Below are 17,484 nucleotides of genomic sequence, written 5' to 3'. Positions count from 1 at the left end.
CGCCAGTTAGTGATCTATGCTCTACACTAATGACTGTCAACCCCTCACCCATTACAATTACAATTTGTCACTTAGCGGACACTTTTATCCAAAGCAACGTACATATGAGATTTTCGTACATCACAAGCAAGGTTCTAGACGGGAGAGAACAACAAGAGTAAGTGCCCTAGTGCAACTTTCTGGTCCAACTGGACATAGGTGCTATGAGACAGTGCTACGAAATGCAAAAAGTCAACTGAATTTTTTATTTTTTTATTTTTATGAAACAAGGTGTTCAGTAAAGAGCTTGGTCTTTAGTCTTCTTCTAAAGATCGAGAGGGACTCTTCAGAACGAATGGAGTCTAGCTTGAGACTTGGGGCCTTTTGGAGGTGGCAGCACCAGGCGCTGTTCCTGGGCAGAGCGTAGTGAGCTGGAGGGAGCATAAACCTGAATGAGGGAGTTCAGGTAGGTTGGATAGGCAAGCATCAAGGATTTATACTTGATGCGGGCAGCAACTGGGAGCCAGTGGAGGGATATGAAGGGACAGGTTTGGAGAGGTTTTCAATATTGCAATATTATTTTTTTCCAAAGCCACAGGGAGCCACAGCAGAGGGATGAAAGAGCCGCATGCGGCTCCAGAGCCATGGGTTGCCAGCCCCTGCCCTGGACAATAAACTGAGCTTTGATTATCTCCTCCTCCTCCTCTGGTAGCTGGTTTCCGTCTGGGCTCGTGATTTCCCATCTTGTTTTTTGTATTTATTTTTAATTTTCCTTAAACTTGAAAGTTTCAATTTTTGGCTGAATTGGACATCTAAAGACATATTTTATGGACAAATATTTAAAAGTTGTGGATGACTGTTGCAACTTCTGATATTTCACGGATACACTCTGCTCTGGCCTACTGACAGAAAAAGCCTGCTTCGGCCTACCAACAGAAAAAGCCTGCTGGCAGCTAAAGCTAATTAGCACCAAGATGCCTCCTTTCTTCACAGCTGACCTCTACAAACTTCTGCAGCAGGTTGCAGTGCTGGAAACTGAAGTTCAGCTTCTGGAAAGTAAATGCAGAAGTGAGCGGACATTGTGGAAATGACAGCACTTTGCCGCTGACTCAAAACAGCGGACTGGAGAATGCTAACATCCAGCTAATTAGCTCTTATACAGCTCCCACGAAACTAAAGGGCTGTGTACCGGGTAATAAATCTGCCAGTACTAGTCCTCCCTGGAATGCTCTCGGGGCAAAGCCTAAGAGTAAACCAGCTGATATGGGGAGATGTCCAACAGGTAGAACCCAGCGCCCAGAGATCTGTGGTGGGACAGGCTGGCCTGCGTTATCATCCTCCTCAACACCTGTGCAGAGTAAGACACAGCCGTGGCTAAAAGCTAAAGGGACGATGAGCAACAAAGCTCCCAAACCAGCTAGTGTGCAGTTACAAAATCGGTTTGCTCCACTACTGCAGGACCCTGGATCTCCAACTGAAAACCTGGATAACTTCTCGGACTCACAGAGAAGGGTAAGGCCTGACAGGAAGTCAGAAGCTAGAAAGCTACAAGGAAAGCTACTGACTGGTCCTGAGACTCTGGTTGTTGGTGATTCTGCTATTAAAGATGTGGGAAGAATGTACAGCAGAAACACAAAAGTGTTGTGCTTTCCTGATGATACAGTCTCCAACATGACCGGCAGAATCCTCAGTATTGTTACAGAAGCTCCAACTCTGGAATACCTTGTACTGCACACAGGGGCAAATGATATTGCAAAACGACAATCTGAAGTGCTCAAACGAGATTTAGGTAAACTGCTAAATGCAGTGAGCTCTCTGAATGCTGAAGTCTTCTTCAGTGGGCCTTTACCACCAGTCAGAGGAGGAGAGAGATTCAGCAGATTGTTGGCAGGTGATGTCCACCCAGTGCATTTTATTGACAATTTTAACTTTCTGGGACCACAGAGACAGACTTTCCCTAAACAAGTCAGGAGTAAAACTTTTTGCCTCCAACCTATCTTTCTTCCTGCGTCACACTGTTCCCACTCCCAAGGACAAGAGACAAGAGGAATCCAAACAAAAGCAGCAAACACCAAAACATGAAGGAGAACCAACTCTCCCTCCGCCTGTATGCTCTAACCATGAGGGATGCCAGAGCAAAAAAGTGGATGCCTCATGTCCTCCACCAGGGGCCACTGCTCGTGAGGATTCACCGACTCCAACCCCTAAAACTCCACCTAGGTCACCATCTCCAGCCACTAAAACTTCACCTGGGTCACCATCTCCAACTGCCCAAACTCCATCTAGCTCATCATCTTCACTGGGTATCCCATCACCCTCCTCCCCCCTGCTGGAGTTTACTGACCAAATGAACAAACTTGTCAGCGCTGGTATCAGGTTTACTCCTCGCCCATCTGGGATCCTGTCCCCCCAAATTCCACCCCGCCCCCTCAACCACCCTGTCCCCCTCCAACACCACAGCGCCGACGGGCACCACCTCCACCCCCTCCACGGCTTGATCTGAACCTACTCCAGCCCCCTTGTAAGAGCCCAGCACAGCCACCTATTTGTGTAGGTAACTGATGTGTTCTGGGTCCAGCTTTTAAGGCAAATGCCTGACTTTTCCAAGGAAAAGCCAGGGCCAATTGTGCCAGAAGCTTCATTGATTCATGTCTCAATAGGTAGGAGGAGAAGATCGGTCCATCTCTCCAGAAACGTCACATCATCAATTTTTACATGTATTCCGTGTCAGCCACAGTATGTTCTAAAACATGGGGATGTTGGACTTTTTAGCACACTTAAGTTAGCTCTTTTAAATGTTAGGCCTTTGGCAGGCAAATCATTCTTAATCAATGACTTTATCATCAAGCATAAGCTTGATTTTATGTTTTTAACTGAAACTTGGTTAGGACAAGATAACGGCGCAGCAGTTCTCAATGAGTCAGCCCCTCCGAATTTCAGTTTCATAAGTGAAGTAAGAATGCATAAGAGAGGAGGTGGAGTCGCCATTTTGTTTAATGATAGCACTCAATGCAAGAGAGTCTCTTATGGTCAGTTTGAATCTTTTGAATATGTTGCCATTCAATCAAAGTCTCCCTGTCATTCAGCCTTCGTAACCATCTACAAACCCCCAAAATACAATGCAAAGTTTTCTGATGAGTTTGCCAATCTACTGTCTGTTGTTTGTATTGATTTTGAGTGTGTTGTGTTAGTGGGTGACTTCAACATTCATGTTGATAATCTCAAAGATGGATGTGCTAAAGAACTTTTAAACATTCTGGATCACTTTGGCCTATCTTAGCACGTAACACATTCAACACATAACAAAGGGCATGTATTAGATTTGGTTATCTCCAAAGGGCTTAATATCTCTGAGGTTGTGGTGACGGATGTTGCTCTTTCTGATCATTACTGTGTATCATTTAAAATGGCACCACCTGCTGTTCTTAACAAAAGTGGAACAGAGGTAATCAAAAAGCATTATATTAATGATAACACCTGTGCAATCTTCACTCAGTCTTTTACACCATCACCAACACTGCCCTCAGCTTCAACTGATGACCTTGTAAATAGTTTCAGTTCCAAAGTTATGACTATTATTGACTCCATCGCCGCAGTTAAGACCAAAGTTTTGTCAGGAAGGAAAAAGGCACCTTGGAGAAACACCACACTGGTCAAAGTCCAGAAAAGAGTCTGCAGACAGGCAGAGCGCAGGTGGCGAAAAACCAAACTCCAGGTTCATTATGAGATTTACAAAAACAGTCTCCACACCTATAACCATGAACTAAAGAAGGCAAGGCAAGCATTCTTCTCAGAGATTATCAACAGAAACTGTAATAATGCCTGCACTTTGTTTTCTGTTGTGGATAGACAAATCCCACAGCATCAATCCCTCCTGAACTGCTATGCAACAAGTCATGCAATGATTTTGCAGCCTTTTTACAGATAAAATTTCAAGGATAAGACAAACAGTGCGCAGCTTCAGCTCAGACAAAATGATAAGTCCATCTGTGCCTTCTTGTTCTCCAGTTAATCTAGCACATTTTAACCTTCTAGATCATACACGGCTGACAGAAACTGTATCACAGTTCAAATCCACAACATGCTGCCTTGATACTCTGCCAACAAACTTTTTAAAAAATGTTTTTCATTGTATAGGTCCAGATGTGTTGCAGATAATAAATAATTCTCTTCGGTCCAGTCAGTTTCCCCCTTGAAAACTGCAGTAATAAAACCTCTCCTGAAAAAGACTAATCTGGATGCTTCAGTAATAAGTAACTACAGGCCAATATCAAATCTTCCCTTTCTGGGAAAAAATATTGAGAGGGTTGTTTTGCAACAAACGCATGCTTTCATGATGCAGCACAACCTTTTCAATGCATTTCAGTCTGGATTTCGTCCACACCACAGTACTGAGACTGTACTTATCAAAGTTTTAAATGACATACATCCGAATAATGATGCTTCCAAACCTCAGTCTTAGTATTATTAGATCTCAGTGCTGCCTTTGATACAGTTGATCATGACATACTTCTTGACAGACTGGAAAAGTGGGTGGGACTTACTGGGACTGTACTACACTGGTTCAAATCCTATTTACAAGATAGAGACTACTTTGTGTCAATTGGTGAGCATGTGTCTGAACGAAAAAAGATGATGTGTGGGGTGCCACAAGGGTCCATTCTCGGACAACTTCTTTTCAATATCTACATGTTGCCCCTAGCTCAGATCATGGAGCATCATAATATTTCTTATCATACTTACGCAGATGATACACAACTTTATATTTCTGTGTCATCACATGATTACAGTCCTTTACTTTCACTGAGTGAGTGTATTCATCAAATTAATGAGTGGATGTGCCAGAATTTTCTTCAGCTTAATGCAGATAAGATAGAAGTGATTGTATTTGGCCCAAAAATGAAAGGTCAAAGATCAGTGCTCACCTTAACTCCATGTCACTGACAACAACAGATAAAGCCAGAAATCTTGGTGTAATTATTGATTCCGACCTGAATTTTATCAATCATTTAAAGCTCATTACCAAATCAGCCTACTACCACCTGAAATATATAACCAGAATTAAGGGATGTCTGTCCAAAGAAGACATGGAAAAACTCGTTCATGCATTTATTTTCAGTAGGTTGGACTATTGCAATGGAGTCCTTACTGGCCTAAACAAAAAACTACAGGCAACTACAGCTGATTCAAAATGCTGCTGCACGAGTCCTTACAAACATCAGAAAAATTGACCATATCACATCAGTCCTCAGATCACTACATTGGCTTCCTGTGAGTCAAAGAATAGACTTTAAAATCTTACTGTTGGTCTACAAAGCATTAAATGGTCTAGGACCAAAATATATTCTAGATTTATTGACCCCATATGAAGCATCCAGAGCTCTCAGGTCATCAGGGACAGGTCTATTGTGTGTTCCCAGAATCAGAACCAAACAAAGTGAAGCAGCTTTCTGTTATTATGCTCCTCACCTGTGGAACATTCTCCCTGCACACCTGAGGTCTGCACCAACTGTCAACTCATTTAAATCAGGGTTGAAAACATTATTATTTGCTAAAGCTTTTGATTAAAGTAAATATATCTGCTCAATGATTTTTATCATTCTTAATGCTGAATTATTGTCTTTTACTGGCTTCTGTTTTTAATTTTCCTTTAAATGTATTTTATTTTATTTTTATTTTTTTCTATTCTCTTCTAATTTCTTCCTTTCTTTCCCTCATTCTTTGAAATGTATGATTTTAATGTATTTTTATGCTTCTGTAAAGCACTTTGAATTGCCTGGTGTATGAATTGTGCTATACAAATAAATTTGCCTTGCCTTGCCTTGCCTTGCCTTGCCTTGCCTTGCCTTGCCTTGCCTTGCCTTGCCTTGCCTTTGAACAACACACCATTGACATTCATAAATGCTGCCAACAAAGACTCTCTGACATCCACAAACTTAAAGCACTTTCCGCTTCCGCCTACCTTCTGACCTGAGAATGTGGTGGTAGTGGGTGTATGGTGTGGGATTCATGTATATATTTGTCAAATTTGATGTATCCTGTCCAGTTTGATGTATTTGTGCATTGTGAGGTTGTACTCTGAGGTTGTGTGGGATATATGTATGCATTTGTCAAATTTGATGTATTCTGTCTGGTTTGATGTATTTGTGGACTCTGAGATTATACAGAAGGCAGAAATAATATTTCTTGCAGAAGGACAAATAAAATCTAAATCTAAAAAACAATTTGCAGCACCTGTCATGCAATTTCTCCATATAAAATGGTCAATGGACTGCATTTATATAGTGCTTTTTTAGTCTACTTTGACCACTCAAAGCGCCTTACAAAACAAGTCACATTGACCCATTCACACAAACACACTCACACACCCATGACACAGCATTGGAAACCATTTGGAGTTCAGTATCTTGCCCAAGGACACTTTGACTAGAGGAGCCGGGAATGAAACCACTGACCCTCTGGTTGGTGGAAGACCTGCTCTATCTCCTGAGCCACAGTCACCAGCAAATATGTGGGATTAGTCAGGGATAGCCATGAATCAAAACAGAAAAGCAAATGTTTTGGAAGATGAGATCACCAAGAATGAGGCCAGGCGACATGTATTATTTGCTGGATTGAATAGTGGGCTGTCTAGCGATGCCAAACACGCAGCTTGGGAGTGTGTCCCACTGCAGTGAACAAGGTGGGGCAGAGAGACAGAACTGTGGCTGTATCAAAAAGTAAGGAATTGACCTTAAACTACAAGGGAAAAAAACTGCCATATATAACCACAGCATTAAGGCAACAGGAGGGAGACCTGACACACTCGAGTTCTCATAAATGGACCAGTGTATCACAGCAATCATTGGAAAGTGCATATTGTTCATAAAGCTCAAGCAATGCTCACCACAGTTTTGGCCACACGTGTCCCAAACTGCAATACCACTACATAACCAGTGGGAAAATCACTTATGACATGTCTATTTTATACATGACGCTCCTGAACATTTTGACATGTAAATGGTTTCTGTGGCTCAATGTATGTAGGAGTCATCACCTGAAAAACAGACAGGGCTATAAACTCTATCAGTCTGAGTAAAAGAGTCTGATAATGGGACACAAACAGACTTGTTTACTTAGGACACCTCTGGCGACATTACATAGGCTTAGATTCCTTGCCTGGAGACTTATGCTATCCCTATCCCTACCCCTTCCCCTAACCACTTACTTTAACCTAACCCTAACCGTAATGATTGACACCAAAATCACATCTAATCCAATTGGAGAAAGCTGGCAAAACAATATGCTTGGAAAATGTTTGTCCACGTTTGGTCAAAGACCATGTTATGTTATGTGATACACACACACACACACACACACACACACACACACACAACTGATATTATCACAAGTGTGGTAAGTGGAAAATGGTTACCACATGTCTGCTGTTACTGTTGTAGATCTACAAGATGATGTATCCGACTCCAAGAATGAAGAACATCCACTGGAATCTTACAGCAATAACACACGCAGTTATAAAATAAGTACACAAATATAAACAATTCCCAGATTTCAGTATTTAGACCAAATTCCATCATCAAAACTTCAGAGAGCTGAGCAATAGATGAGTTCTCCAAATCACACATATTTTACCGCTATAGGGGTGGTATTGGCCAAACATCTGACATTCGCATATTGTTACATCAATCTCAGTTTGTTGTTTTGTTGTCTTGAGGTAATTTTACAGTTTAGATAGTTCAGCATGTAGTAGCAGGGTGTAAGATGGTGGCAGGAAAATTCTACATGGAACGCCATAGTGGCAGGCATAGTGTACAGGAACATCTGTACTGAGTATGGAAGCCCCAGGGTGAAAATGGAAGACACCTCCTAAGGTGGTGGCGAATGACCAAGCCAAGAACCTTTGGGATATCCAGATCCAGACTGACAAGATGAAGGTGACTAACCAACCAGAAAAATACCAAGGGCTGAAAGAGGAGCTAGAAAAGATGAGGGGAGTAAAGGCAACTGTGCTACCAGTGATAATTGGAGCACTGGAGGCAGTGACCCACAAACTGGGAGAGTGGCCTCAGCAGATTCCAGGAATAACATCTGAGGTCTCTGTCCAGAAGAGTGCAGTCCTAGGAACAGCTAAAATACTGCACAGAACCCACAAACTCCCAGGCCTCTGGTAGAGGCTTGAAGCTTAAAGAAAAAAAGACCCCGAAACTATTCCTTTTAAACAATCCAGCTGCCTGGTCTTGACATTTTGTGTAGATCCGTCAAATTAAGTTCTCTGTATATAGCTGCAGAATATTTTAATATTCACAATGGATTTTATGATATAATGTGAAACATGGTGCTAATTGTGACAAACCACACAGAAAATGACCACCCTACTTTGTAGAGGTATTCTGCCACCTTTAACTCTTTGTTTTACTTATATAGCCTGCAAACCTGTTTCATCAACCTCATTTCCAGCAGCAGCTGTTGAAGTCAATGGTCAGAAGTTGGTGGAGATCAAAACAGAGCTAGAAGGATAGTGAATATTAGAATATGTTCAACAGTAGACAGAAACAACTCCAAATGGATGCTCATGTCTTCCTGTGTTTGATGTGATGTTTTACTTTTTTCCACCAAGTTTCTAACTTTGTCTGTCTGTCATTTAGGCTTGGGCAGGTAGCACACAGTGCATGGACTTATCAGAGCTGCAAACAGGGAGAGCAGTGAGACTGCAGGGTTGGATTATCGGATTCTCTGTCGGTTTGTCACTATCAACAATATCGTCCACATTAGTTGTGTGAATGTTAATATCTAAAATACTAATTAGTGCAAAGATTCTGACAAAATCTGTCAGTACACAGCTTTGTGAAGACCACTGCAATAGTATCTGCCTTAATTAGGTTATGCTTCCATGTAGATTTTATTCTTCAGTTGACTTCATGAATTTGACCATGTTTCTTCATATTTTCCCTAGTTTGATGGTTGGACAGACCCCTGGTCTAACATTAAAAGGCAGCAATGAGTGTGTCCATGGTTGAAACATAGAAACACAAACTGTGGTTTACTAAATGTGGTACTACATTTAAAGATATTCTGCCAGTCAGTACAGAGTGTCAGAGTCACTGCAGACAAGTGAGAGTTTGCCTTGATTTCCTGATTTGGATACAGTTCATGTGATCACTACAAATGAGGACAGATCATGTTCAAGAAGAACCCCACACACAAACATGTTAAAAATTACACTAAATGGACATTTTTACTGAGGCAACAGTACCTTAGAACAGTAGCAGAAGCATCAGCTGCTTGTTGGAGGAACCTTGACCTCAAAATAAAACCTGCTCAACCCCATCTGCTCATAGCCATGGTCCCTCAGGAGAACAACAAAAATGGAAAAATGATACTGGTGGGAAAATTTTTTTTAGAGAGGAGCTAACTTCGGATCTGAGAAAGTCTGGCATTATTCCAGGTCACAGTCATAATCTTACTTTTCAAGGAGTGAATTGGAGCCACATGGAGTAACAGCAGTATAATGAGACTTTGTATCCCTGTAATCTAACTAAACCGAAACAAACTACCAGCTCACTTATCTATTCATCCAGTATGTGTGGTTGAATACTTAAATTAAGAATTAAGAACATGTTATCTTTAAATGAAGAAATAAATCAAGGGACATTTCCAGTGTTCCAATTAACTAATAACTAACTGCTTCTAGTGAAGTTGTTTAAGTTGTGTTATGTATACATTAGGCAACTTGGTGCCTACACAGAGTAGCTTGGCTTCTGAAGGGTTTTTGTCTGAGTTTAGAAAAAGATTACAGTTTCTACCGACCTGACATGGGAAGTATTGGCCCATCAGGACAGTATAAAAAAGTAAGAGGAATTACCTTGTAAAATGTGTGTGTGTGTGTGTGTGTGTGTGTGTGTGTGTGTGTGTGTGTGTGTGTGTGTGTGTGTGTGTGTGTGTGTGTGTGTATGAGTCAGTGAGTGAGGGTGTATATGCAGAGAGCAAAACACAGATGAAGAGAAAATTTTGGATGAGTGTGAGCTTTTTCCATGACGGAGACAGAGGTGCAGAATGATCCAGATAGAGTTGTTTCAGTTATATTGGATCTCTACCAAACTGACATGGTTGTTTTATGTCTTCTGTGTTTCCCACCCAACACACACTCAAGGAAGAGTAGACCTGGCTTTGAGAAATTTGTCATCCAGGACATTTTGACATATATAAATCTGTGTGTCTCTGTCTTTCAGCAAGGAGAACTGAGGACTGAAAGGTCATTGAAGTTTCAGTGTCACCAGAAACATTTACAAATTTATTGCACAATTGAAATTACACAGAAGTTCATGACTGACTCATTTTCTTCACTCTGCAATATGAGACCAATTCAAATGACTACAATGCAAGGTCTCAGAGAAAACATGTTTTCCTTTCCGACTATCTAACAAGGTCATTCCAGAACTCAGAAATACAGGTGGCGATTTTTCATAAACTGTAAACCTTCCGACCACAACCTCTTATCTCCCCAAAAGACACTACATGTTACTTTACTGTACAGCATCTACATCACACAATGTGTTACTGTTACGATCCTACAGACCTGTTCTATCCCTAATATGTCTTTTTCCTGTCCCCCAGTATTATTGATGCCTGTCTGTTCTCCTCTGTCTGTCTAGCTGGGTGTTCACCTACACCCAGCCAGCTCCGCCTCCTCAGGTGCACACCAGATGCGCATGATCTGAAGGCACAGCATAAAAGGGAAGAGCTCTCTCCTACCTGTGCTGGATTGTTCTGAATCCCTGGCAGTGTCCTTGTTCGTGTATTGTGAGTACTATGCTAAGTTATCTCCTCTCCTGTAGAGTTGCTAATGCTAACTATTTTTGGACTGCCACTTATCATGTGCTTTTTGTGTTTCAGTGTCTTCTGCCGCATCAGTGCGTGCCTTGCCTCGAACCCGCTTCGTCGGAGCTTTCTTAGTTTCTCCCCACCCCTTTAGAGTTGCGTTTTCTGTTTTGTCCGTTGTATTAAAATAAATTGTGTTATTTCTTGCATCTCTGTCTCTGGTCTGAATCTTTGGGTCCTAACAAAATTGAACACTGAACAATTGAATGCTGCAGCCACTATAAAAAAAGACAGCTTCTGTAAAAAATACAATGCACATACTGTATTATGTGTAAAGACAATCAGTTAATTTGTCACCTTCGCAGTGCCATTCCATTAAATCCACATAAATTAGTCCATATGCACTAATATCTCATGCTCTTTGGCAAACTTCTTTCCACATTCAGCCTCTATCTACCACAAGTCTCCTTGCCTCATCTCTGATCAGCCTCTATCTACCACAGGTCTCCCTGCCTCGTTTCTGCCTCATATCTGACTCATATCTACATACACCAATAGATAAAACATATGCTAAAAGATCACCATAATAAAAGCACTACATAAAAGCACACACTTCAATTTTATTAGTTACCACTATTATATTCTGCATACCAGTGTAGATGCTATAATATGGCTAAAGCTGCAGCATTGCAACTGTGTGGGAATGAAGATGAGAATGGAATTTGTCTGTAACCTGTCTTCCTGCTGTGTTGCAGTGCAATGACTTGCATTTAGTGCAGTAGAGTCTACTGCACTAAATGCATGTCTACTGTCTACTGAGTAGACAGTCAAAATAGTTTGTGTGTTTGAAGTTTGCTTTATTATTGAACTTCTTTAGGCAGTCAGTGCTCTCCTCACAAACAAATATCACTTACTTGGTTTGTTTGACGTATTTTTAGGTACCTCCATGTATGTGCTTGGTGTGCATGTGAGTTTGAAAGGCACATATTTTACCATCATTACAAACCATCATTACAGTTATCATCTCCGTTTCATCTTCCTTGGTAATGTTTTAGCATTACCCAAACCTACCTATCAGCCAATCAAATACTAACATGGCATTTTTTTTCTCAATTGTGTAAACATAATTATTCTGAAAATATACAAGACTTTTTGCTTTTCAAATGCTTAAGTTTAGGTTCCCATAATATTTACTACTAGTTAGAACAATGTTTATATCATCAGTCTGACTAAAGCAAAGACTGTGTTGAAGTAACAGAGTTGATCTTTGTCATGAATTCATGAAAAAACTTAGTCTTGAGTACATATGTTCAGAAATGTGCATGTGTATGTGTTACCTGCCATAGAGGATACATTGACAATGGTGCCTCCTTCCTTGCCGTACTCATTACTCATGTGTTCCAGTGCCAAGTAGGTCCCTTTAATTACAGAGGTCTATAAAGATAAAGAGACAACACTGTCAAAGTGGTAATCTTCACAACAGGCAAGTGCAGCACATAAGCAGGAAGTGAAACTGAAAGGAAAGAATGTGCAAACCTACTGATAAGTAAAGGTGTTTATTTTAGGGGATCTGTGCAGTCAGTTCACACAAAGATAAACGAATTTTACTTTTCTGAATTTGACTATAAGCCTAATTCCATGGAAACCCAGCATAGATATATTGCATAGTAACAAAACATGTATGCTTTTGAAGCACTTTCATCCATGATAGACTGTGCCATGATGAAATGCACCAGCTGTAAATACCTTTTTTTTTCTTTCTTTCTTTTTTTTTTCTTTTTTTTTTAATTTTCCCAGGTCCTACAAATGATGTTGAATTTTAACATGATTATTTTAGGCCACACCACAAATCTAGGATTGCTCCTGTGCAGTGGTGCGAGTTGCTGACTGATGATACTGACAAGTATATATTACTAATAGTTAGGGTCTAGGAACATACACCAGTATTACTGTGCCAAAGAATTATTCAAAAATGTACTTCAAAATGTCAGATTTTGGTGAGAATTTTGAATTACTGGGTCGGCTAAGTGTTGAAAGAGATGGACAGAATAGAGAAGGAAGTTAAAAAGAAAGGAGACACTGACGTTTAGAGAAAACTCACTGTGAAAAATGGGAACCCTATGGTTTACTTACTTGTTCCCAAACTACAGCGATAGTAGATACTGGAGCAACAACATGGTGCAATCTCTGCTTCTAGCAATTGCCAGTGCTAGAAGCAGAGATTGCACCCCTCAACTGTTCCAACGTCTCTGTAAAACACAGCCTCTTGGGGCTTATTGCTTTAGTATACAGTACATCCCAAGGGTCGAGGTTGAAAACTCTGCAGTGCTCATTATACTGCACAATGGACAAAGTGTTGGACAGAACAAACAACATACAGTGCTGGGGATATTGCTGTTGGTAGAGCTTTGCTGGAGCCAGTCATTGCCCTTCTAATTTTATTGCTTAGCAGACAACCCTGTCTCCTCGAAATTACATTTCAACAACTAATTTGCAACAGCAAATATGTTTTGAAGGAATCGTATTACAGGCTGAATAATGTTTTTGTTGCCTAAACCGAATCAACGACAGGAGGCTGCAGAACAACCATCTGTACACCTGTAGACCCAAGAATCCAACAACGTAATAAGATAGATAGAAGATACTATATTTGATCGGCAGCTTAAGAATTGTGTCAACTGTGTCAAGTGAACCCTTTGCTCTTTTACCTTTGGGGTCATGGGGTTATTATGAGTGTACATTAGTAGGCTGGAGATGTTTTTTTAGTAGTGGAGGTTGAGCTGGCTGCTGGGATTCTACTCAGCAGGAATGTAGTAGTAAGGCCTGAGGTTTCGTGTCATGAAGGGTTGGGGGGGGGCCTTCTGATCAAATGGAGGAGTCTAAACAGCCTGAAGAGGGGGTGTTGCAAGCCAAATGGCAGAATAAATGTTGGCAATCTAAGTTTCTGCAAACTGCTAATTTACAAACTTTTAATTTCTTTTCGTTCAAAGTTTATGTTTCTTAGGGTTCAATTTTAATTTTTTTCATGACAATGCTGTGGTGAAGGTCTTGATTAGGTTTAAGCACAAAACCCACTTGGTTAGCTTTAGGAAAAGATCATGTTTTGTCTTAAAATAAGTTTTGTCACTACAAACATGGCTGTAACAGTGGTCTGCTGATTGGCAGTTGTCTTGCTTACCTGTCATAACACTACCATCCCCTCCTCCCCCAATGACAAAGTTAGCTCATATAGATGTACTGTTAATATGAACTATTAATACTGTCAGTTTGATACCTTTTGTAGAAACGTTGAAATGATACTTATGAAATACACAAAATAAATGTATCAACATCTTGGGACTTTACTATCATGCTGTCATTCACTTGAACCTACATTAGACTTGCTTTCTGATGCCACAAAGGATGTTTTATAAGATGTTTTATACCAGTACTAAAAGAGTAAGCAGCAGTGAAACAGGCACATTTTTCAATCATGATCAGATGAGCGACACAAGAGAAAACATTTGCCAATAAGACAGCCTATAAGTGTGAATGTACCCTTCATTATATGGTAAACAAAAAGGGCTTAAATCTGGCTTTGTGTGAACAGCACAACTGGTATGAAAATAATCAGCATTTTTTGGCCCCTTATCAGCAACACAAAAAGTTTTGCCTCTCTTGTCCTCTCTTGTCTCCCTCAGCTTCCTGTTTTAGTCATGTCTTTCATCACAAATGGAAGTCATGGATAAAAGAATGTGATGATTTGGGTTTTGAACATCTTGCCAAAGGACTGCAGTAGAAAATTAACTTGCTGGCTAATACTGACACATACATGTTGGTCTTGTAAATAAACTAACCTGCTTGCCACACACAGTACATGCATACACTGGCCTATAGTGGGTCTTACATCTACCATTCCTGTCTTAGTCTGCATAAGGCAACTACTGATCCTGGTCCTGTGTGTGATCCTGCAGTTGCAGCTTTTATTCAATAGAAACTGTTGCTAGATTTTATGCATTCTATCTGTGGGTTTCATTTCCCATCTTATGTTATTAATTATATGTATTCTAATTTTCATTTTTAGTTTTATATGAGTCAGTCTATCCCTGCTTTTATGTACATTCTATGTCTATTTCCACATGTATTAATTGTGTGTCTCATGTATGAATGGTGATGTACAAATAAGGTTTGAATAAAGTTCCTTCTTCTTTTTCTTCTTCCGCTTCTACTTATTATTATTGTGTTGCCCGGGGTGGCTCTGGCAAAGCAACTGATGATTCAGTTATCATGACAAGTTAACACTTTTTTCAGGTCTCACAAGTGCTACCACATCATTAACTTGTATGTTGTGAGCTGTGATCCCATCTGGATCACATTCTAACTGAAAAATGTTTTGACTGCCTGTCTGCTTTGAGCTTTCAACCAATCTTGGCACTCCTTGTCATGTGGCCTCATCGAGGTTCAATCTCTAATCTGCTATTTCTCAGAATAGTTACAGAAAAAGGTGGAAGATGAAAGTAGTGAATGATCTCTGAAGGAACAGTAATTAAGAACAACCCCTCTCTCTTCTTAGAATTTTTCAGAGATATTGAAATTTTGGAAGAATTTACATTGTCTTCCTGCAAACACTCCATGTCTTCATATACCAGAGAGATGTCAGTTACAACAATTAAACTGAGCTAACTTATGAATGAATGATCAATAAGGAGTACTACAGAGCTCACTTTTTTGTCCACTTTATCATTAAAAACAGGGATCACCATCTGCAAGCAATCTGCAATAATGATTTTCCTGAGTATATGAATGACTTCTATAAACTTAATTGGTCACATCTATTTCAGTTAATTTCAGCACATTGCATAACAGGCAAGGAACCTGGCTGTTATCAACTTCTCTGATCTAAGTCTGTATTTGCCTGTTAGGAATTGTATTACCATGCACTTACTATCTATTACAAGTAAAATTGACCACTCAGATGTATTCAAACACAAATAAAAACAATAAAAGTAATGATTTTTAATGATTTAGGTAATTGTAATTTTGTTTGCACATTTGGCAAGCAGGCTGGCACATGCTTGTGTTCATTCAGTAGGCAGACGAGACAGGGAGATTAAGCTATCACAGATTTGTGATTACTTTGGGCTACATAAGTAAAACTGACTTGACCTGTCTGAAAATCCTTATTTCATCATCTTACCAGGTTGACTTGTATGGTCTTCTCCCAGTTCTTTTCATTGTTGATGCCGGCGTTGTTGATAACAATATCCAGACGACCAAACTTCTCTACTGTGCTCTGGAATGCATCTGTTTCACAGAGACAAAACACATCGGTGAAAGACTTAAGACACTTAGTGCTGAATGAACATGGCTTTCAGCTTCAGTTGACCCCATGATCAAATCAGAATCATATTCTGATATGATGATATGGCTGATACTCCGAACACATCACACCACCATGATTTGCTGATGTTCAGGCTTAGGAACGACTTCTGACATGTTAGTTGACTATCCACAGACACAGAATGCAGACAACATGAATAAGTGGCTATATATTGCAGTCTTACACAATGAACCACCAGCAGATTGTTAATCTCCCCATGTGAGCAGACAGACATGGTTGAATAAGCAGCTGAAGGGAGAAACCTGATGTGGGAAAACCTGCATGTGTCATCACCTGCCACATTCCACACTTGGACACCCAACAATTAGAAACAAACATACCTGTTTTTAACAGACTCATCTGGTGACAAACACACACCCGCACATATACATTCATGCACAAATGTGCAAATGAGTCACACACACTGAAGATGCATACACACAAAACACGCATGCAATTATACTCTACTAACAATTACACACACTGTGCATACTTGCAGAGATTCGTGCACTCATATAAACCCAATGAATCTCTTCACACACACACACACACACACACACACACACACACACACACACACACACACACACACACACACACGTTGTGTTTATATCACTTGTGGAGACATTACATGGACTTACATTCATTTCCTGGAGCCTTACCGTAACCACTATCTGCCTATTCCTAACCCTATACCTAACCTTACCTAACCTGTAACCCTATCCTCAGTCTTCACCCTAAAATTTAATGATTTACATTAAGGGGACCTGCATTTTGTCCCCATAAGGCAGGTGAGTCCCCACAATGTGACTGTGTAAACAGATTTTTGTCCCCACAAAGTGATAAATACCAGGTCACACGTTACGCACGCGTGCACATGCACACGTTACGCACGCACGCACGCACGCACGCACGCACGCACGCACGCACGCACGCACGCACGCACGCACACTGTCATTGGCTCCATGCAGGCTTACACTATCACAGTAGTACTATCACACAGTTAGGAGCAACACCAAACAGCATTCCACAGATGTTAGCCTGCAGGGATTTACTTTTTCAAAGTCAGACAATGAAACCTTTTTTCTCTCTCTAGCTCTCTCATTCTCACTCACTCTAAGACACACTTATTCACTTACACAGACTTTAATTCTCTGCTTCTTCTGTTTCTCACCCTGACACGCCCACACTCACACACACACACATAAGAACAACATCACAGACAGACCTGCTGCAGAAAAGGAGAGGGCATGTGAAGAGCAGTGGTATACACCAGTTTATTGTTCTTGTGGAGCAGTGAATAGGCATGTTGAACTTAGAATTTAAAT

At 40.5% G+C, this 17,484-nt stretch overlaps 1 protein-coding gene across 1 annotated transcript in view; it reads right to left on the bottom strand.

The window, feature by feature from the left end:
* Positions 1-17,484, bottom strand: part of hpgd (15-hydroxyprostaglandin dehydrogenase) — a 36,183-nt gene that overhangs the window by 16,864 nt on the left and 1,835 nt on the right. The window contains exons 3-4 of the mRNA XM_070979284.1: positions 15,974-16,080; positions 12,135-12,231 (exon numbers count right to left, since the gene is read on the bottom strand). Coding sequence (XP_070835385.1) covers positions 12,135-12,231; positions 15,974-16,080 — 204 coding nt within the window. The remainder of the gene's footprint in view (positions 1-12,134; positions 12,232-15,973; positions 16,081-17,484) is intronic.

Source organism: Chaetodon trifascialis, chromosome 2 (genome assembly GCF_039877785.1).
Source record: "Chaetodon trifascialis isolate fChaTrf1 chromosome 2, fChaTrf1.hap1, whole genome shotgun sequence".
NCBI classification, from domain to species: Eukaryota; Metazoa; Chordata; class Actinopteri; order Chaetodontiformes; family Chaetodontidae; genus Chaetodon; species Chaetodon trifascialis.
Note: the sequence above shows the minus strand (reverse complement) of the source record. Positions and strands in the feature narration are given on the sequence as shown.